This window comes from Ceratosolen solmsi, unplaced genomic scaffold (genome assembly GCF_000503995.2).
Source record: "Ceratosolen solmsi marchali unplaced genomic scaffold, CerSol_1.0 scaffold15, whole genome shotgun sequence".
NCBI classification, from domain to species: Eukaryota; Metazoa; Arthropoda; class Insecta; order Hymenoptera; family Agaonidae; genus Ceratosolen; species Ceratosolen solmsi.
In genome coordinates, this window is record NW_011948434.1 from 3,393,146 (window position 1) to 3,417,035 (window position 23,890).

Below are 23,890 nucleotides of genomic sequence, written 5' to 3' on the forward strand. Positions count from 1 at the left end.
TCTATAGAGAATTTATATATAAAATATATTTATACATAAAAGTTGTTTGCAGAATTTATATATAAAATTATTTGCATCATTTTTTAATATATATTTGATGTACACTAGAAAATAACAAATTCAAATTATTTGAAATCATACGTATATAAAACAACATTTTTATTTATTGAATATATAAAAAGATATTATACAAATAAAAAACCTTACATAGATTTCGAGTGGATACACTTCAGATTTTCTCAAAAACAATAAATGGAAATACAGTTGATTATGAAATAATATGTAGATGTTGGTATTTGTAGTGATTATAAGAATTTATTTGTCGTAGCAAAAAAAAAAATATAAACTGATTTATTTTTGTACAAACAGAAGCTCTTTTAAAACTTTTTTTTTAACAATAAAATGATTAATATGTAGATTATATTTCCAAAACGCTTTGAATTAATATTTATTGATGTAGTTAGATTAAAAAATTATTTTAAACTTTTGTATATGAATACATAACAATAAAAAGAAATTTAGTAAAATACCATGAAACTGTTTTAAGATAGAGAAATAGTAAATTACTAAAATATAAAGAATAAATAGAATAAAATATAAACATATAATTATTTTCGAAAAATTTTCTTTTTGTATGAAATTAATGAATTATACAATTCGTTAATCCAATGGAAGAATAAAAATTATAGTGATGAAATATTTTAATTTTATTAGATTTTTCAGATTATATAAGAAAATTTAATTGTGCATTTTTGCACTTTAGCTTCATTACATAAATTATTTCCCTATTAGTATATATGTACTTTATTACATGTAATTAATAAATTTATGAAAACATAATCAACTTATTACCATTAAACTTATTCAATAAGTCCAAAACCAGGAATTAATTAAAAAAATTATGTTTGTGGTGATAAGAAGAAAAATACAGTTTCTCAATAGATAAGAAATATAAAAAATTATCTTATAAAATAATAACCACAAATCAGGAAAAATAGAGCTAGAAGCGTTGGAGTAAAAAAGCTTACAATTCTCAAATTGCTATCATCAACGCAATACTTTCTTGTTGCTGCAGCTGCGCACAATATATAAGCTTCAATATCCATCTGAGCATGTAGACAAAATAATTCTTTTTCTTCAGAACTGAGTAAAGACTGGAGATTATATATATTTTGACGTTGCGTGGTTAATACTTTAAGTGTCACAGATTCAAAGTCCTTAAGAATACTGCGAACGCGCTTATGTTCTGCGACGATACTGAAAAATGTAAATACAAATTATTTGTTTGAGATTGAAGTAAATATTTATAGTTTGAATATTGTATTGTAATATCAGTTTATTCTTATATTTCTTATATTACATTGGAAAAACAGATAATTATACTTTCAAAATTAACAAAGTGATTAATACTTTTTACAAATATGTACATATCATAGTATCTATAAAACAAATCGACCTAATTTTCTTTGCATTTAACAACAAAAAAAAATATTTACTAAAGAAAAAATTTGTTATTACTAAATATTATTTTTACATCTTTTTATCCATATAATTTTATATATTAAAAACGAATTTTCATTTATTTGAATGTTGTAAAATCTTTGTTCATTTTTAATGAATAGCATGCAAAAAAATGCAATTAATGAATTATAAATAAATATATTTAAATAGCATAAATATAAATTACTTTATAAATTAATTATAAACGCTCCATTATTAATTATTAGTAAATGTAATTAACAATTATCTAATTAAATTTTTTGATTTTGTTTCTATATAATTTTTTTAATCATAGTATTATTATATATAAAACACTATTCCACATATAATAAATGTGTAAATAAATATGAAGTACTAAATAAATGCTTTATAATTTGTTAAACTAATTATTTATCCTTTAATAAATAAAATTAATTAACTACATTAAATATGTAAATTTATTTGTGTTCTTTACAATGATATTTTTCTTTATGACTATATACATAAAGTAAGTAAGGTAATAATTGATATTATTATTTGTTAAAGATGAAATTTCTTTAATTTCCACAATAAATTTTTTATACTATTAGCTGAGTAATATATTAACTTGCATATACGAAGACTGAACATTCGTATTATATAATTACATCGAATTATTATACATGTTTATTACAGGTTTTTTAATATTTTCTAATAAATATTTTGAATATATTTTATCATATATTTTTAATAAAACAAGCAACTTTTTAAATACTAATAAACAGAACCAGAAAAACAACTTTACATAGGTAGTTATATATAATTTCGCATTTGTTATTGAATTATTATAAATGAAATTAAATAATGACATTAGTAAATGTCTTATTTAACTAAATCTATTATAAATTAGACTAAAAATCTATTATATTTATTTATCTAATATTTTTATTATATCATTAATAATTAATATAACCTTGTTAGTTTTTTTTTATGTATGTGTAATCTTTATTAATAACGATATAGTTGTATTTAGAACATTATGAAAAATGATTAAAATTATAAATTAATTTGATTTTTGTACTTTTACAACAACAATTTACAAGAGCAAATGAAAAAAAATAAACATACTAATTATTTTTGACAAATATTATAAGAATTCTTTATAGCCTTGTATTTATTTCTAAAAGATATTAACATAAATCCGTGTTTTTAGATGTTTTTGAAGAAGTCATAGAAGTTTCTCTATAATACCAGCTTTGATTTAAGTTCTTACTACGAAACTCTTGACAATTTCCTGTCTACAACTAGATTACTAGCCGTTTTATACGTAGTTGAACTTTTATTTCTGGTTCTAAGAAATATATTATAAGTGATTCCCATTCATTTATTCTTGATCATTTTTTTTTCCTCTTTAAATTTGTCCTTTTCATTTCATCTAAAGTTTGAGAAATATTCCATACTTTGATTATAATACTTATATAAATTCTTATTAATGTATTATTAATTACATGATGTTACAAAAATTGAATTTTATATTATTTATATTTATGAAAAATTTATTACATTTGTACTAGAAAATACCATATGATTGACAAAGTGATGAATAATTAATGAAATGCTGCTCACTATAGAACTATAAATGTTAAAATTCAAAAATAATTTACATAATGACGACATAGTTAAAAAATAGTATTTTTTAAAAATAAAATTAGATTTTACGGTTTATAATATGTTTCAGTTAAATTCATACGAGTAATTTCTATCAATATTATTTAAACCTGTATGTGCAGTACTGAAAACGAATAACTATATATATTCCCTTATGTATTATTGTATATTAACTTACTTTTGCTTTTGATAACATATTCCAAGAATAAAATCGCAGATGATGGATGGTAGCCATTCGAAAATTAGAACTATAATCCAGCGTAAAATATGTGAAGTTGTCATCCCTCGAACTCTAAAGGTAGGATATCGAAAATTTCGATTTGCTCGATCAGCCTTACGAATAAGTTCACCCCATGAGCATTTGATAGTCGCAGCATTATATACCATTGGCACCTCAAGCGTACCCCTACATAAAATATAAAAATAATTTCAATATCATTACAATAATTCTTCTATTTTTATAAGTGAAATATTATTTAAGTGAAAAAATATAATTTTTTATACAATTGGTTAAGAGTTTATTTTAACATTCAAACGAGCTTTGTAATGAATATCGAGATCAACTAAATTGCCTGTTAATGAATGAAAAGTGAAACATTTATGCGTCTGGAAAGGAAACTTCGGTTTCTGCTATATACAAATCTTATAAAAATAATGTAGTGAAACTTATGTCTATGTATTACAAAAAGTTATATATATATTAAATGAAAATGTATAACAATTGTTGAAGATCTTATAAAACGATAGAAAATAACCTTACATCATCACCAGGGAAACTTTTATAGACTATAATTTTGCTTTTAATCGATCACAACTTATATTGTCAATAAACATACACTTTTAGAAAAACTGTGTATGCGTGTATCCTAATCTCGGGACTTATCGCGTCCTTGAGATCATTAGGCGCAATAGTATATACTTTATGATAAAACCGATAAGTAATGACAGAAGAAGTCTACAGAAAGTAAATATGAGAAATATAAAAGACACACGGATCGCTGGATTCAATCGTAATGTTGAAAGAGCGAGAAGAGCCACAAAAGTCTGCGACACATGGTCACTCCTAAAGAGGAACGAAAGTTTCAGTAATTTACTCGCAACGAGAGCATTTGAAATTGAAACACGAGAGTAGTCTATATTAACAAAATATGCCAATCCCTCGAAACAACAGAGTAGTCGATGCAGCAGATGATTAGTTGCTGAGAAATCTGGAGTTGAAGGTACCGCATAGAGAGAAAGAAAAAGTAAAATAAACATAGTGTTAACAAAAAGTAATCACAAATACTTCGTTGATGCCAACGAATTGTATGAATTTAAATAAAATTAATTCATACAAATGTAATTTTTTCCTTCTTGTTTAAAGATCCTATAAAATATTTGTTATTATTAATAAACAGAAAAAATAAAATAAAAAAATATAAAATAATCTATTGGATTCAAAACTTTAATATATTGACACATTTAATTCTCATGGTATTATCTTCTTTTATTAAACCTTACAATCTGCCTCTAAAATACATCTGTAACAATAAATCTAAATGAAAAGATTCATATTTATTAGTATTTCATCAAACCTTTTTTATTAAAAAAAAAAATTTTATGCCTGATTATATATTACCGAATGAACCGATAAATTACTTTTTTTTTTTATAAATATATGTAGTAATATATAGGGGGAATTTTTCATTTGTTATTAATCTGTTACCCTAAACCTACCATGAGTACGAGCATTATATATAGTAATTTACAAAAATAGTTAGCTATATGGCCATATGATATAGGCAAAGCACATGATGCATTATAAACAAAGAAAAGGAGCATAGAGAAGAAATAAAGAGTAAGATTGTGAATTGAAAGAAAAACAACGACGTGCCGCTTCATGTAGAACAGAGAATATTCTTTTTCAACCTTAAAGATCCACGCACATAGGTCACTTTTTATTCTTGCTTATTTTTTTTTCATCTTGATTTCTTAAGAAATATTCAACATTTAATGGATGAATTTAATTTCATATTTTTTCGACCTCTGTATGAATGTAAATATTTTTTTAATAAACCTACCGAGAATCAAACCAACAGGGGAAAGTTGGCTTGTCCGGCTTGTTCTGGGAGAGGGTCATTAAGCTATGCCTATGCCAAGGAACTCGTGACTCGTTTCGTTGTAACACACGGATGCCAGCTCTCATTGCTCAAAGAATCTTTCCTTTTCCGCCACTCGAGCTTTTACTTGTATGCATGGTAATGTTGAGCGTGGTCTGTTAATGAGTCGGGACTACACCAAAATAATTATATACTATATTTACTTTTTACACTACTTTTACATTATTTCTATGCTAAAATGTCACTTTAAGTATTATTTTTGGAAATGCAGAGCATTCATCATATTATATCAAATTATATATTACAAACTATTTAATAGTATAAACACTTTATAAAGTGAGTATTTACAAATAAATACTTTCCAGGATCCATGAAATTATTTAAATTTCTTTAATTAAGTTGATATTACTATTACAAAACAATGTTTTCTACGACCTTATTCAGTGAAGATTTGTGAAATAATAACAACAAAGTGCAGGAGGTTATTGCTATATTTAATGAAAAAACACGAATTTTTTTTAAGTATTATTCGGCCACATAAAATTAGTATAATTAAAATTATGCATAATTATGATATGTTTATAAATTACTTACTGATTTAAAAAAAAAAATTAATAAAAAAATATTTGTTTCTTAAATATTATACAGTGGAAGATATATTTTACTTTTTTGTAATATATTTCTACATAAAAGTAGTCGTACTATAATTATTCATTTAAAATAAATTTTCATTTAAAATAAATATGAAAGGAAATTTATTTAATATGTCGTATCTTACTTTATACATAATTAAAGGAAATTTATAATATAAACATGAATGATTACAAAGTGTACTTGCTTACATTTTACTAAATATAATAAATTAATTCATTTTGAAAGATTTAGACAAAAAATATATCTTATACTACGATACTTTTAATAGTTTAAGCATGTTGACTTTTTAAATATAATTTTAAACATTAAATTTTTACAAAAGATTATCTGCTACTATTTTTATCATAAATAATAAGTTTATAATCTAACTCTATATAACTAAATCTCATTAATATATTATTAATAATTCGCTATATAAAAAATATAATGTATCATCAAAAATATTCAAATTTGTAAACTAATTTTAAGGGTATAAAATACACATTAACCATTAATATATATTTGATTATATAGATCGTCTAAGCGTCTCAAAGCCATACGATGCAAAACTCTAAAAACAATAAAATATGCTAACTACAATATATAATAATATAAGAAACTTTGGGTGCATATGCTGTTCTAGGAATAAACAGATGAATGATGGAAACATAATACGTGATACACTTGAAGAAGGTGAAAAAAAAATATCACAAGATATAAGCAGCACTGCTTTGCAATCCATTTGCCGAGCTAGTCAAAACAAACAAAAATGCAGAAAAAGTTAACTAACTTCCGGTTAAATTAAAGAAATCGAAATAGAAACGTTTGTTAATCCGATAGAAGTTGGTATATGGCCAAAGAGAAAGGTGAAAATCAATTACTCCAGTAAATCAATCATTAGAGACTTGAAAAATAAGGTCAAAGTTACAACTTATAAATAACAGAAATATAATAAAAGTTGAGCGACAATAGTAAATGCAAAAGATAGTATTTTCGTCCACGCAGAGATCACTCCTATTTTTATTAACGTGAATATAAATAAACATCGTATAAAATAATAAATTTTTTATCATTCTTCTTCCAATTTTAATTTATTACACAAGATTCTGGATTTGGTACAATATTGAACCTTGGAAAAAATAAATAAAAATATTGATAACGATATTTAAGAATTCATGAAAATATTTTTTTTATTGAAACCTGATGTCTAATTATATATAAGTTCGTTTCATTTAAAATTATATTTTAAATATATATATTGTGTAACGAAAAATCATAAAAACTATTATATTTTCAATAAAAAAAATCAGTTTTTTATTAATTAATTCTTTCTAAATGTTATACTTTTCTACTACTAAATTTACGCGAATGTTTCCTATGTCATAATTTCAAATTAAAATTTCTGTAATTTTTTTTTTTTATTCCTATACAATATTTTTTGCTTTTGCATTTTTCCTCTGGTTTATAAAACTACTTCTATGCGTCATCTCTCTCTCTCTCTCTCTCTCTCTCTCTCTCTCTCTCATATATATATCTTATTCTCTGACTCTCTCAATTTTCTTTTTGTTTTTATCTCCCACTCTTGTAAGCGGATGAAATCGCGTTTCGTGTACTTTCACCAGCTGCTACACTTTCTATCTAAACTACTTTGCACTAAACAGCATAATTTTTCTCTGTAATGCAGCCTAACACACTTCCTTCTCTCTACTGTCTTACTCTTACATTTTGACATTTTTTCTCTATCTATCTCTGTATTTTGTGAACTCCATAATTTTCGTTATACAATCTAATTTTATTCAAATGCACTATAATTGATGACTGTCATTAAACTTGAATAAACTTACATAGAAAACTTTTATCAAATGTATTCCAAATAAAGAAACATACTTTACACACACGCACACATACAGAGAGAGAGTTCAAAATTAATAATAAATTACATTAACAATTCTCATTTAACTAATGTATTTATATTTATATGTAACCTCTTTTTTCATAGAAATACAAGCTTTATGAAATACCAAAGATTCTTCACTTTTCTATCAATTATAGTCAAATCATCAAATTTTTTTTAAGTTAAAGCACTGGCTATTAACTTTTATTCGATATATATGACAATATAGTTTAGTAAGACAAATTTATTTAGAATTGTATTTTTTTTTTTGTTTTTAAATTTATTATTCAACGTTTTATCATCCGGAAATTCGCAAAATATATCATCAATATTTGTTTTCGAGAACGTAGAATGTAATTTTTTACAATAATTTTTTGGTGAAAAATTTTCTTTACAATTTATAACCAGATTTATATAAACATATCTATTAATGTAATCACATTATATGTTGCTATGCTACATACTAGAGCATTTTTATAAATTTATTTGACTAATGTAATTAGTTTATAATATTAAACATATATTATAAAATTTATAATTATATATAGTCATATACTTAATAAGAACTATTTTAATAAATTATTTATTTAATGTTATTTGTTTATTAGTTTTGGCTAAACTTTGTATTCTAATATAATTTTTATTCATCTAAAATACTAGGCTAATACTATTCTCTAAATTAACTGTTTAAACAATTACATATACAATTACATATAAATAGTTAGATACTTTATTTAATATACTTATATAATTAGCAACAATAAGATACTTATTTATAGTTTGAAGATATATATTTATATATATCTTCAAAGATAATCAATATAATATAATATATAATAATATATAATATAATATAATATAATCTTCGAAGATATATATATATATATATAATGTCAAAAAAAAACAAATATAGTATTTATCATATTTCAATCTTGATTAAAAAATCAATTGAAATTTTTCAGAATAAATTAAATTTTACCAAAAGTGTAAAAAAAAATTTAGTTCCGATTTACACGACAACGAAAAAATTAAATACAAAATGGATATTATTGTTCCAGAATCATTAACTAATTATTTATCATACAAAATATAATAAAATTTTGTATTTTAGAGTTTCCAACAAATAGGAATAAACTCTCTAGATGAGTTTTAGTACCTCTATACTACAGCCAAAATATAAATATTGAAAAATTAATTACATATATTGACGTGTGTAATAAAATAACGCGAATAATATAAACATTCCATACATAAAAAAAAATAATTTTCTGTAAAAATAATAAAAACACTGTTGATTAAAAAAATTTATGTATTCAATATAAATTTTTCTTGCACTATAAAATTTTGAAGAAAAAAAACCTATAATGAGTGGAAATTAAATGAGAAAAGTAGTATTTTAATAAATAAATAGAAGTTATTTACAGATATGTTATTATGATTCTAGCATAATAATTAAAAAGGAAATAAGAACTAAACATATTTATAATAGTCATAAAGAATATTATTAGAATTTTTTTACTAAATCTACCAACAATTATAATTAATGTATTTGAAATACAGTATGAAAGTACAAAATTAAAGAGACATGTAAAACTTATTAATTTTTAATTAATTAAAAACACATATATCAGACATGAATAAATACATAATTCAGAAGAATGTAGAAGGGATGATATATATAGCCCTATGATTTTAATCGAACCACATATATATATATATATATATATATATATAAATTTCTAAGAATACAAAAACTAAAATTAGAATAACTAATAGACAAAATATTTAACACATCGTAGAGTATATTAAGTTGTTTATCTTTCAATGGAACAAAGTAAATTACTTCAAATTAAGTGATTGGAAGCAAAGCCGTATAAGTCAAGAAAAAATAGTAAATGTCTTTGCTATGTTCAAATTTGCCAATAAATATATGTCATTTTTAAACAAATAATAAATTCAAATAAAAAGGCGTTATGAATAATGAATTTTGTAAACTAATTGTTTGAATGTTGTAATTATAAAAAAGCGTTAATTTTACTTAATGACTATATATATATTATAATAAAAAATAATAAAAATAATAATTTACTATATATATAATCCTAGTAATAATATTTCTGCATATGTACATTTTGTTAATTGTTTGAATACTTTAACATTATTAGTGTTACAAGTAACATAGGTGAAATGCAGTAATTATTCTGCATATATATAATATTAAAGACAGACCACTATTTACAGTCAAAATTTATTATTTAAAATGCTTATATACAGGTTCGATAAAAAAATTACAGCCTCAATGTTTATAAACATTAGAAATTTTTTTAATGCTTTGATTTTTCTGTATAATTCAATTAAAATAATTTAAAGCATAATAAAGTCAAATAATTGTTTATTTATAAGAACTAATCGTTTCAATTCAATTAAAAATATTTTAAAAACTTCATATAATATTGATATAATATAATTTAGGAATTATCGTTTCAACTACCACAAATTCATTTACATTATAAAAAAAATTGTGTAATCATTTTAGTTTAATTTCTATTTTTATTATTTTCTCAGGTTATTTTTATAGAAATCTTTTAAATTGAAATATAATAATGCATATATGTTTCCACTTTTTACCTATTTGCCACGTCCCAGGCAGCAGCGATGAATGTGTTAGTGGCTATGTCTCTTGGAATAATTTCAACAGGTAAATCTTTACGTCCCCGTAAGTATCCTGCACCAACCATTACCGCGGTTGCGCCTTTCAATAGTTCGACATATCCAGGCATGGGCTCTCGATAAGCAGGTCCAAGTGATGGAAGTCGAACAATTCCAAGTGGTAACCCATTTGGCACGGACTCGTATACAGTATGTTCGATCACCTGATGTTCATTGCAACTATAATAATAATATTATTTAATATAACTATTATTAATTAACTGATAGGATATAATCAAGTATCGAATATTATTAAATTTATATTATTATTACTTATTGACATTTATTATTTGCACTTATTTAAGATAGATATGATGAATTTTTCATAATATGCAATTGAAATTTCAACACATTAAATATAACGTTTAATCAAAGTATTATATTGTAAAGTAAATATATTATATTTAAAATAAATATATTATATTATTTATCGAATTAGTATTAATAAAAATAATGTAATTTTATACAAAAAATTTGTTTATTATAGTAAATTTATGCATTGCATTAGATTGATTTCATTCACCGTTAAAATGAAATGTTATTAAAAATATCACTGCTTTAACATTAACATTTTATTTTGAATAGGGTATTATTGAAATTATGATACTAATGAAATTCGATGTTTTAATAATATTTTGTTGATTTTGTGATTGTCATAAATAAAGCTCACAATGTTAGTACAATGAGTATATTTCTTAAAAACTGGTAGACAAAATCAATAAAATAGATTTAAATGTTGAAATATTAATATGGTTTCATAGCTTATTTCAGTATTTTTCATGATTTAGAAAACATAAATATGAAGAAAACAAAATTTATCTTTTTCGGGTTAGCAATTTAACTAAATTTGGCACAATATATTTGTTGTAAATTTAAAAAAAAAAAAAACTAAAATATATGTATTTATAAGTAGTTGCGTGATATGAAAAATGAAATATTATTATATATCATTTATTTGCAAGTACATTTCAATTTATATAATTTTAATAATCTTAATAATAAATAAGCATTTAACTAAATATATACTTCATTATTAATTTGTCAGCAGTTATAATAATTAACAACGTTGTTTTGTAACATCGGATCAACTTGTACGTGAGTATATTTCTGTTACAATTAATATCTTACACATAGAAGCATATATGATTTCATATAATATGAGATTATTACTCCATTATATTTCTAGTAAATTACAATCAGCTTTCCCTCTCATTTACTCTATTCTGTTTTAATATTCTTTCATTATCTTCACCCCCCCCCCAGATCAGACTATGTCTCTATCCCTGTTTCTTTCCCCCTTTCTCCTTCTGTCCAGCTAGTTTTCTCATTATAACAATGCAGTATAACCACGATGAAACACCTAGGTCTAGGAAACAAAAAATCCAAGGTGAGGTCACGAATAAACTAGGTAAAATAAAAGAAAGCTGCTCGCAAGCTAGATGTACTTAAGAATGTAAAAATTTAAGCGATTTATATTGTACTTTACAGATTTTTTTATTACACGTAATTACATATCTTTCTAAGGCAATATTTTATAAACATCATGTTAATTATTTTAAATTGCTTACTTCTATATGTTCATATAAATCCATTAATGAAAATTTCCTAATATGTATGGTTGCTTTTATTTTAAAGTAATGATGAAAATATTAAAATGCCAAAAATATTGAAATTACAAAAATAGAAATTTATATCGAACACTGTGACTTTTGTCATTATATTATTACACTAAATTAATAACATAAGAGTTTATAATTATGACGTTTGACTTAATTTCGTGAATAATTGCATATCATTACCTATTAATATTCAAATAATTCTATTTAACTTTCTAAAGTACTGTACTATTAAATACAAATATTTTTATTCGATTTTATTTTTAAAAATGTAATAATGCCAATCTAATTCTTTGCTACTAACTAGAAATATAGTATATTTAAATAACGTAACCGTTTATTGTTCAGAATATATTTTTTATAACTAATATAATAATGATAAAATTAAATATAATAATTAATAGCATATTCGATATTTTTTTATTTTTAGTATGACATGAAGAAGAATCAAGATATTTATTTTGTAAGAAGTAATCGATATTTAAAAAAAAATAACTATTTCTCTCTCTCTCTCTCTCTCTATATATATATATATATATATATATATATTTATTTATTATTTGAATTAATTAATTAATTGATAAAAATTCAGATATATATAAAATTATTATCAAACCTTAGCAGATCGCTGGCCATGACAACGGTATGTAACTTTGGTAATTGAGAACAAAATTTGAGGAGACACTCGAATGGTCCCGCAGCGTGAAAGACTACAGTGACATTAGCCATTGCCTCATGATCTTGGCGCCGTATTCCTAAATTATCATAAACCAGATTACCTTCATAAGCTACGACACGAGAAATCGCGTCGGGTTGTTCCTGGCGTAATCTATCATACCTAAAACATTATTTAAAAAAAATTATTATCAAATACCTATTTACTAATATACTTCTATAGTACAATATTAAGATGTCGTACTATATAGAAAAGCACTCCGAAAAAATTATTGTGCTTAATAATATTTAACATTTATCTACCTTTTCCTTACATATATTTTTTAATACATTTCCTATTTTATTATGCTTATTAATAAAAGAATTACCAAAATTGTTAGTTACAATATTTTTATTTAATTAATTTAACAAAAACTAATAATTAAATAGATGTACATAAGAGAAAGTAATTTAGAAACTAACAAAAAAACTGAAGACTTATTATTTAGTAGACAATTAATATTATTATATATAAACGATTATTGAATATTGTCTAAATACATTTAATTTAGAAATTTAGAGAGCAATTATTTTATTTGCCTAAATAGTTTACTAAATCAAATAATCATAATATACAACAATCGAAATATCTATAAAAACAAATAGAGAAAAATTTTACTAACTGTAATTATTACTAATTGCAATTTAACAAATAAATTATCATTAGTTAAGAATTTCAATATCAAGTAACATTATACTCTCTTTATATATATGGTTGCACAAAAAAAGATGTAATTTATATTTTTTAAGACAATGATATTCCCAAGAATACATTTTTTTTTAATACCAAAAATTTCCAAACATATAATGTTTAAATGCAATAAACAGACTTTATATCTCAATTACTGTTTAGTATATATTTTATCTCAATACTGTAAAATTTTTAAAAACCTATAGAATGCTGATTTTTAACTGCAGCTTCACTCAAAAAAGAAATATTCTTCCAACTTTTTAAAGATAAAATATAAAATGAATTTTAAATACAAGTTTAGAATGAATATTTGAACTACCGTAATAATGATGAATAAATATTATGATAGATGTCACTGATACGATTCAATTGATATTTTTCATATAATTTCTATTACTTCTATCTTGAATTATTGATAATAATAATCATCATCATATTCATAAGATTTAAATTTTGTTATTATTTGTAAATACATTTAAATTAATGATCTTAATGTGCAGAATTGTAAAGTTATAAAAAAATTATTACTATATTATTTGTTAATTATTATTTTGGCAGATTATTATTTAGTTCATTGTATGTTAGATTAAATATAGTTTGTTTGTCATTAAATTGATGTTTTTTGTGTGCGTGCGTGCGTGCGTGTGTATATGTAACTGATTAAAAATTAATATTTGACAAATTAATACATTGATTATTTAATGAGTTTGCAAATATTAAATATTTTAAAACTTTCTGAATATAAAATTTATTAAACATTAATAAATGATAAAAAAAAAAAACCTAATATTATTATTTTCTAATAGGACTAATGTTTTGTGTGAATAAGAGAAAATAAATAAAAATTATATTGTATTAATGATTTTTTACATGCATTTGAAAATCTATGTTTTAGTATTTTATAAATTGTACGAAAAAGTTTATTTACAATTATTAGAATTGAATACTAATAATATATAATTTATGCAATACCTATTTTATCTTTACAATATATAATATAAAATAAAGCTTTTTTACTTTCATTTTATAATTAAATATATTTATGATTATAATAAAAATGTCTATAGTGTTGAAAAGTTTATCTTAAAACATTGTAGGAATGTTTGTGGCCAATTGATCATACTTTTAAATTCCAGGTAATTCGTAACTAACACAGTCTAGAATAATTCACAAATGGTAATAATAAAATCATACCCTGGAGAATTATAAATTTGTTCTTTTACGCGCTGAAGTGTGTATAATCCTCTTCTCGATCTCAATACCAGGTGCACTTTTATATTCGGAAAACATCGTAATAATTTCTCAAGTAAATTGCGCCCAAGTTCGCTTGTTACTCCGGTAAGGAGAATTTCGCGGTTACCGTACCACTCTTGCAGAGGCATAATCAATGACTGAAAGAACATGAACGGGGATAAAAGAAAGCAAACATACTGCTTCTACTACATTTCCTCTTTCACATAACAACGATCAGAGCGGGGCAGCGTTTTTGCAGTGACCGGCGGGTCATGAAAGTGGGAGAATCCGGAAATATAGGCGATACCGTTTACTTTCATTTAATGATTTTTCTGCAATCTCTTTAGGATCAGAACGATATTTTCACACTGTATATTTGCAGTTCTGAAAAATCGACAATCATTTTAATCACTATTACTATCATAATTTATATTTACTTTTAGCATTTTTCCATGTATAAATAAAACAGATTTATATAGCAGAAGATGTAACAAATTTTCTATAATATCGCTTTAAATGTTTTGTAAATACACATTTATCGTTATAAACATTCGTAGATCTCGTTTTTTATTAGAAAAAAATTATTTTATCAATTTATAATATTATTAATTATTATATATCCAAAAATCTATTTATAATTCGTAATTGTTTTAGTAGAGAATTAAAAATTTATATACTGTTAAACAATATAAGATTCTTTGTTATACTACATAAATTTGAAATAATTGATAAAACGTTTATATCATCCTTCATATAGTTTCTTTATATATAGTTTTGTAATGATTATGTTTTTGTAATAATTTAACTTTACATGCTTGTTTATTGATTATTTTATGAAACTGTATTACATAATGTACCTAAAAATTATATTAACTATAGACAGCACATAAAAATTATAACAATAAATGAAGCACAAAAATCATTTATTTATATTTATTGTTTTATTGCAATACTTTATTAATTATATTGATTATTTCTTTTGTACTGACAATTTATTATTCAAATAAGAGCCAATCGGATATTTCATACTAAAATAATTTTCTAACTCATCTATTAAAATCTTACAAAACTAATTTGTAATTTTTTGTACTTTTAATAGGATCTTTTGGAATTAACAAAATGATTATTTAATGACATTCTAATATATATTTATTAAAAATTTAACTATTCATTTTTAAATTATTTATTTAGGCATATTTCCACGTTATATAATATATATATATATATATATATATATATATATACATATACTTTATATTTATTACATTACATAAATAAATAAATATTTCGATAACAAAAACAAATTCTGAAAGTTTATTTACCACAATTTAAATAATATGTATTATATTACAATTAATGATAAAAATGTTGACTAATTAAATTTATTTGATTGTAACAAAATTTTATTCTTAAAATTATTTTTATACATAATTCAATATTCATTGTATTTCAATCACATTAACTTCAATCTTATTAAATTTATATATATCCTGTATTTTTTAAAATATTAAATCATAGATGCTTTCTTTTTTATAGCCCGCAATTTAAATTTTAATATTTCATAACAATAGAACATCGCTATTTGGTATCTGTACTAAAGTAAATGGCTTTTCTTATTGATTATTTTCATTATTAAGAAAAAGATGATAATTTTCTCGATTAAATTCACAATATACAGAATAATAGTTAAATAAATAACCGAATAAACAATAATACGTAACATTTTGAATATAAAATACGATCTTTTAATATCTATATTTTTAATCTTAAAAATACAAACATATAAATGACATAAGTTTCACACGTATTATACATAATTATCAATAAAGTTCTATATATTCTAATTATCAGAATTATATTTAAAATCTTTGATTAGCTTATATCATGCATCTATGTTCAATTATTCCTCAATTTTCCTATTTATTTAATATATTATTAATTTGATAATTTTCTTTACAATATTTATATTTTCATGATTATATGATAACTATTCATAACAACATTATGTTTATTTACTTTATTTTGTATCAAATAACATGTTTCCAAATAGCTATATAATACTTATTTCCAATATTACAATATTAGGTTAATTATAATCATAATCAAGTATAATCTAACACATCTGTAAAATTATTGGTAAAAGAATTGTCAAAAAATAAAAATATCTTTACTGACAGATTATTTTCAGATATATTGAATTTAATATATATACATTTATATGAACATTATTATTTTGTTGATAGCGGTGATAAATTTTATTAGACGAATTCAATAATTTAGGAAAAAAAGAATTTGTAAAAAATATATAGATTTTTTAACTATATAAAATATACAAGTTAACGATAGCTAAGCGTTTTCTCTAAAATATTAATAAAAAAATAACATTAACAGAAAAACTACACGAAATTAAATTAAAACATATTTTCTATATTTATTACTGCCAGCATCATAATTTCATTATTTCATTCATAATTTCATTACTTCATTTGATGCATAAATAAAATTATACACTAAATACTTAAAATTCATTTATAATCAACAAAAATTTTAACAAAAATTTTATATTTTTATTCACAAGTACATATCTTATCGCTATATCCAATTTTGATATCTATCAGTTCATTGAACTCGACTAACTCGTAAACTAATCATACAAAACCTTATAAAATTTGAAACGTCAGAATTTATCAGCGAATAATATTTCATGATCTTTTCTACGGAATAAAATAATGAGTGCTTGCTTAACCAGCGAACTTTTTTATACTAATGTTAATTTCTTCCATTTGGAAAATATTTAACAAAACCATTTGATATAATAATAATAATCGCAACAGTCTAGTTTTGTGCAATCTCAACGCTTGTAATTAAAAAGATTATCTCTGTATTTTTAAACGATTGTAATAATTATTATATAAACTTGTCAATCGCTATGGATCAAAGCTTCTAAATTGTTTTCGCACGTTAATATATCGAAGTTGAGAATAAATTGTTCAGAAGATATAATAGAAATAAATGCCAAATTATAAGAGAATGATTCAACAGAGGGGAGAACATTTAAACGCTTCATACACATAGATGATTTAATAATGAAGTCAAAATAAAATATAATGGTTTTCTTATTTCGGATTCATGAAACATGATAAGTACTTCTAAAAGTAATATAAAAATTGTGCTATTTAATTTTACAAACAAGTAATATAATGTATTAGCTTACGCTAAAACAAGTATATGCTAAAATAGAAGCTTTAATTGTATGTTATATTAATACAAAAAATGTAGAAGTTTAAGACAAAAGAAAAACAAAACATGAAATAGATATTTGGATGATCAAGAATTAGATATGAAACAGCTTCATCGCGCTAATATTCAGATTAATAATAAAACATTGTCGAAATGTGATGAAACAGCATATCCATTACTTTGTAGAAAAACGAGGACAATCTGGTGCACAACGAAATACGTTCCACAGTCTAGTCGTTCCGGCCCTTCGGCGATAGTAGAAAAGAACTGTTGCAGATATGGTTATCGAGAGTGGCTGCAGTATAGGAACAACAAATGCAAAAACATGTCTTTCTTGCATTATCGCTTTTCAGTTTGTACTTCTTTCCCATTCGATAATGTTGAACAGAGAGACCAAAATAAACGAATAAAAGGGATTGGTAAAGTGTCTAGGTGGATTACAAAAGACCGATAGAATGACCAAATCTCGAACCGTATTTTCACGCATTTTATGCCTTCGGAATAACCGCAATATCTGCAAAAGTAATTCTCGTACTTCACTGTCTCATACATTGTACCTAATACTTATAGATTTCAATTCCTGTCAAGTTAGTTCATAACGTTCCCTAAGTGTCGGTATTGACAATTCTCGATGGGACATTGTTGAAAATGCATAGATACGTATTTATGAAGATTTATTTATTTTGATTAGTAAGCATGTAAACTCATGAACTATTTTTAATATGAATTATATCGCTTTACATAATTATTTTATACATTAAACTCAACTGGTTATATTTTTACATATAATTGCAATTTATATACTTTTTGAAAATGTAATCTGAAATATAAATTTACTCTTCTTAATTACTATAGTAGAATGGAAAAAAATTATGAAAGAACATTCGAGAAAAATACTAAGTTTCATCTTTAGATACGCTTCAAAGGGGATTAGGTAGTTATTATTTATTTTCCGCTACATGGATGTTTGTAAATAAAATTATTCATTGTTCATTATCTTTTATATACTTTTAATTTGTAAGAAACTTAATAGTGACATCTATGTTTTGCTATACTCTTAAAGATCGTGGTATTATAGATCAAGATTGCTATAAATGTGGGCCAATGATTATTTATATATCATCTTTTCTAGGATACAAAAATAAAATGAAAATATATATAAATTTATATATATAAATATAAAAAATATATTATAAATATTTTTTAGTTATTTAATAACAAATATACTGTATATCGTGTCAATATAAACTCTATTACAACCGATTACATATAAATTTTCCCCGTTTCATAAATATAAATATAATTATTAATGAAGTCTTAAATAACCTGTCATAGCTGTTATTATTGAAATTTAAAATCGCTCAAAATTAATAACATTTTTTAAGAAAAATGTGTGTAATAATGTACTTCCGATACTTTCAAACATTATTTTCATATTCTCTATTATTTATAAATCTTTCATAAAAAAATAATTATAATATTATTAATATTCAAATATAAATAATAATAAATATTCTATTTTAATTTATATTATAATTAAGTTTTATGTTATTAAAAAGTGTGTATATGTATATAAATAATTTTTAGTAAAATTTATATACGAAATTTTCAATCTTTGTTGACATAAAAATATCGATCCGCAAATAAAGCAAACTATTTATTCCAATAATTATTCAGATAGACTCGATATAGTGAAAAACGATAAAATCGTTCTATAGTCAAACTTTCTAAAAACAACGCTTACAAATAAAAAATAAAATAAATCGGTATTTAAATACGTTATTCAATTTTAGCAAAAGTTGTTTGAATATTTTTAATATAATTTCAAATATTTTTATAATATTTTAATTCGCTTATATAATTTTAAAGCATATAAATATATATATATATATAGATATCTACAACCATTGTCTCATCTTAGTACCGTAAATTATTCAATTAAATTTCGGATTATAAAATTATGTCTAATACGATTCTGTTTCAAAAATTACATAATGTAAAGATACACTAGTTTGCATCAATAATTTGTACTTGTAGCATTCACCTGTGGCAAGTATTTTGTGAGTTATTGGTGATACAACATGGTGCCGCTATACATTATTCATATATATCTATACGTAAAAGTGTGTACACACGGGTAAAGCTATGTGTATTCGTAGCTGTGTTTAAGTTTTCTAAATTTACATAAATTTCAACAAAGAAAAGTATATACAGCATAAAGGTTTTCGGTACGAAGTACTACATTGTATAAACATTAGCATTTTTAGTATTAATGAAAAATTACTGACAAAATATACGTATTATACGAATCTACTAAAATTAATGTTCGTTTGTAAATATAAAATTATTATAAAAAGTACTACTAAATTAATTATATGTAATAACTAAACAAATTATTCAGTTTCATGCTTTTTTTCAATTAAATTGTATACAATATAAAATAAGTATAATCGTTATTGCACAGACTAATGCACATCAATAATAAAAAATATAGTAAGTATAACATAATTAAATAATATTCCTAACACAAGATTGCAATAATGCTAAGTTCTACTATATGGACTAATAATAAAATGAAAAGAAAAGCACATGAATTTAATAAAACAATCAAATTACGATAGAAACAGACCGACAGAGACAGATAACAATACTTATGAAATACTTATATAACAATATTTAAATCTGAAAAAACAATAATAACGAGGAAAATCAATTTTTCTGATGTTTCAATATGTTAGTAAATATAAATATTAAAGAAAATATTTATATAATAATTTAAATCCTTCTTCTATACGCAATAAATTTTAAAGCCGAGATGTTCAGAATAAAAATATTGCATTCCTTTATTTCTCACACATTCAGTATTTTTAATATAATTAATTAATTTATTATCACGCATATTTATACAAAATAATGAATTCCGAACAAAACGAAAGTTCGTAATTACTATTAAAAATTACCCTAGATTATATAGTATATTATACATAATACCACAATTATGAACAATTTTATAAAGTTACAAGAAGTATATCTTCGTATATATTATAGAATGGATAAAATCTAAGTATTATTTAAATATTATGGTAAACGTTATTTTATAAAAAAAAATTGGCAATTAGATGATTACATCTGATCGTTACAGAAATTATCTTATTCAAATGTGCGGAATTCTGATTTCCTACAACTCAAAATTTTTTAATTTCCAAGAAACTGAACTTAATATTAACTAATATTAACAAAATAAACTTTAATACAAAAAAAAAATACTTAATTGATAAAATATAACTGAAAGCACATGAGTAAATACTATTCTACACTCAATTATAAACTCAATGTCATAAGTGGTAAATTCTCTTGTGCGATCATTTATATTCTGAATAAGAATTTACAATAAATAACTAATAAAAATAACTAATATAAGCTAAACTACTTGGTAAAATAGCATGTATAAAACAAAGAAATTAGTAAAAAAAATTTTAAAACATTATTTAAAAATTAGATTTATTTTTTAATACAAAAAATTATTTTTATTAATAAGAATTTATTAAAATTTATAGAACATGTTTAATAAAATATATTTTTAATTATTTTAAACAATATATACTTAAATATACTCCCTTAACAGAAAATTGTCGTGTTTAGAAGGTATAACCTTCTATTAGTCTATTAGTTCAATTTTTATTTTTACTCCAATTACCTTTATGTATTTTATAGAATTATTTTATAGCATATAATATTATATATTATAACTTATAACTCCTAAAATTTTATAACTTATAAATATTTAATCATTTATAATTTAATATATGCCCTTGATAACATATGATATATGCAAATCGTATAATCATAATTTAGTGAAAACAGAGAAAAATTTTATAACATACATCGAACTAGATTAAATTCTTTGTATAAGACAAGTTGCATGCGTAATGAGAGGAAGGCACACGTATAAATGCGTTTTCATGTCACGTAGTACGAATCAAGCATCAAAAGTTCTCTTACTTACTGCTCGAGGAAACATTTTTTAGTTAAGTTATAAGTTATACCGGAAGTTTGTTCACTAACATTCCATGAAAATGTTTTCTTTTCTTTTACGTATATCTCAATTGCTTTAAGAGATTTAGCGGATTTGTTTTTTGAATTCAATAGTTAAACGACAGAATATAGACGTCTTACGAGATAAAAAATGAAAAAAATAGTTGCAAAAGGTAAACAAGCAAAATAAATATCTAGTAAAGTCATTTTTTATTTCCAGTAAATGCGATGGATGAAAGTATATACAACAAGTTGTTCCTTTAGTTATAGCTATTGTATCGTATATTTTTTAAATAATTAGCACATATATACATATATATATATATATATATATATAGCATATCACGAAACATTTATTTTATTGGTTTAATTTTAGTCTTGATATTTGTAAAAATGATTTATCTATACTTTTCAATTCTATAAGTTTTAACTAATTATCATAATATTGATCTTATCCTATTTTACATGTCGAAATTAATTAAAAAATAAATATTGTGAAATAGATTTCAATAAATATTTATATATTCTGATCAATTAATTCAATTAATATAATATCATACAGTTTAATTTTATTAGTTTTTATTAAATTTATAATATAAAAATAACAACTTGCCTTTAATAACATTAGGCCTTCCATCGTTTTTTGAACATTTCTAATAAAAATATAAATATATAAAATTCCATTTTACTATATGATACCCCTTTGAATTCAACTACAGGTAAACAAATGTTAATATTAACATTTTACCAAAAAATATTGAAAAATTAAAAAACGGAAGTCTCATGTCAGTTAAAAAGTAAGATAAGTGACGGAGACAAATGAATTCAACGAAAAATGATAGATTAAATTATAAAGGAGATTATCCTATCAATGTTTCTGGAAATATTTTTGTAACATTTTAAGAACTTAATCACTGAAAACTACTTCATAATTACTGCAAAAGTTCATATAGAGTAGCTACAGTTTAATATCGATATATTTATTTCTATAAAACTTGATATATTCAATATCAATATTATGATATTTATTATTCAATTCATAAATACATTCTCTATATAAATTTTTAGAAATTGTTTGGTTACTTACCTTCGTTCTACACTTAATTTAACTTGATACTGATATAACTTGTGGTAAAAGAATAGTGTAAATGATCATATATATATTGGATAATTTGGATTTATCATTTGGATAATTTTCGAATAATCATTTTTTTTTAATACAGCAAACGGAATCTCTTTTAAATTTAAAATGGTATCATATAAATGCTTAATAATTATTTTACATTATACGGAGGATATATTTTGATATCATCTTATCTTTCACAATTAAATATAAAATAAAATAAAATAAAGTATAATTAAATATGAATATAATTGAATTAATTAAAAAACAATTAAAACTAATTTAAATATTAAATATATGAAGATAACATTTTATAATTCTTATTTTAGTTCTTAGAAAGAAAAAAGAATACAAAGGTAGATATCCTGTCAGCTATCTGATTAGATAGCAATTATTTCCTTAAAAATAGAAATAATATTTTACAAGAATTTACAAATCGTAATAAACTGCTCATAATAGTAATATTCCTAATAAAACTAATTCATAAAAATTATTAGGTTTATATATCGTTTAGTTTTCTATAATATATATATATATATATATATATATTTATTTATTTATTTATATTCTTAGATATTTAAAATATATAAATAGATATATAGATTTATGTAATAGAATAAAATACAAAAAAAAATTTTTTTTTAAATAATGCAACCTATAACATTTTCATTCAAACTTTTGTTACAATAAATTAGTAAATTTATACTATTGTCTCTTTTTCTGCTTGAAACATAATATATTGAAATTGTGTCTAGGTCCATTTCTTTATCTCTTTTC

General features: G+C 22.4%; 1 protein-coding gene across 1 annotated transcript; it reads right to left on the minus strand.

Annotated features, from left to right (window-relative positions):
- Nucleotides 1-952: 952 nt before the first annotated feature.
- Nucleotides 953-14,887, minus strand: LOC105364803 (fatty acyl-CoA reductase 1). The gene is made up of 5 exons (XM_011502832.1): nt 14,677-14,887; nt 12,694-12,915; nt 10,381-10,641; nt 3,305-3,532; nt 953-1,257 (listed from the first exon to the last, which is right to left on the minus strand). Exons 1-5 carry the CDS (start codon nt 14,883-14,885, stop codon nt 960-962), a joined length of 1,218 nt encoding a protein of 405 aa, XP_011501134.1. The 5' UTR covers nt 14,886-14,887; the 3' UTR covers nt 953-959.
- Nucleotides 14,888-23,890: the final 9,003 nt, after the last annotated feature.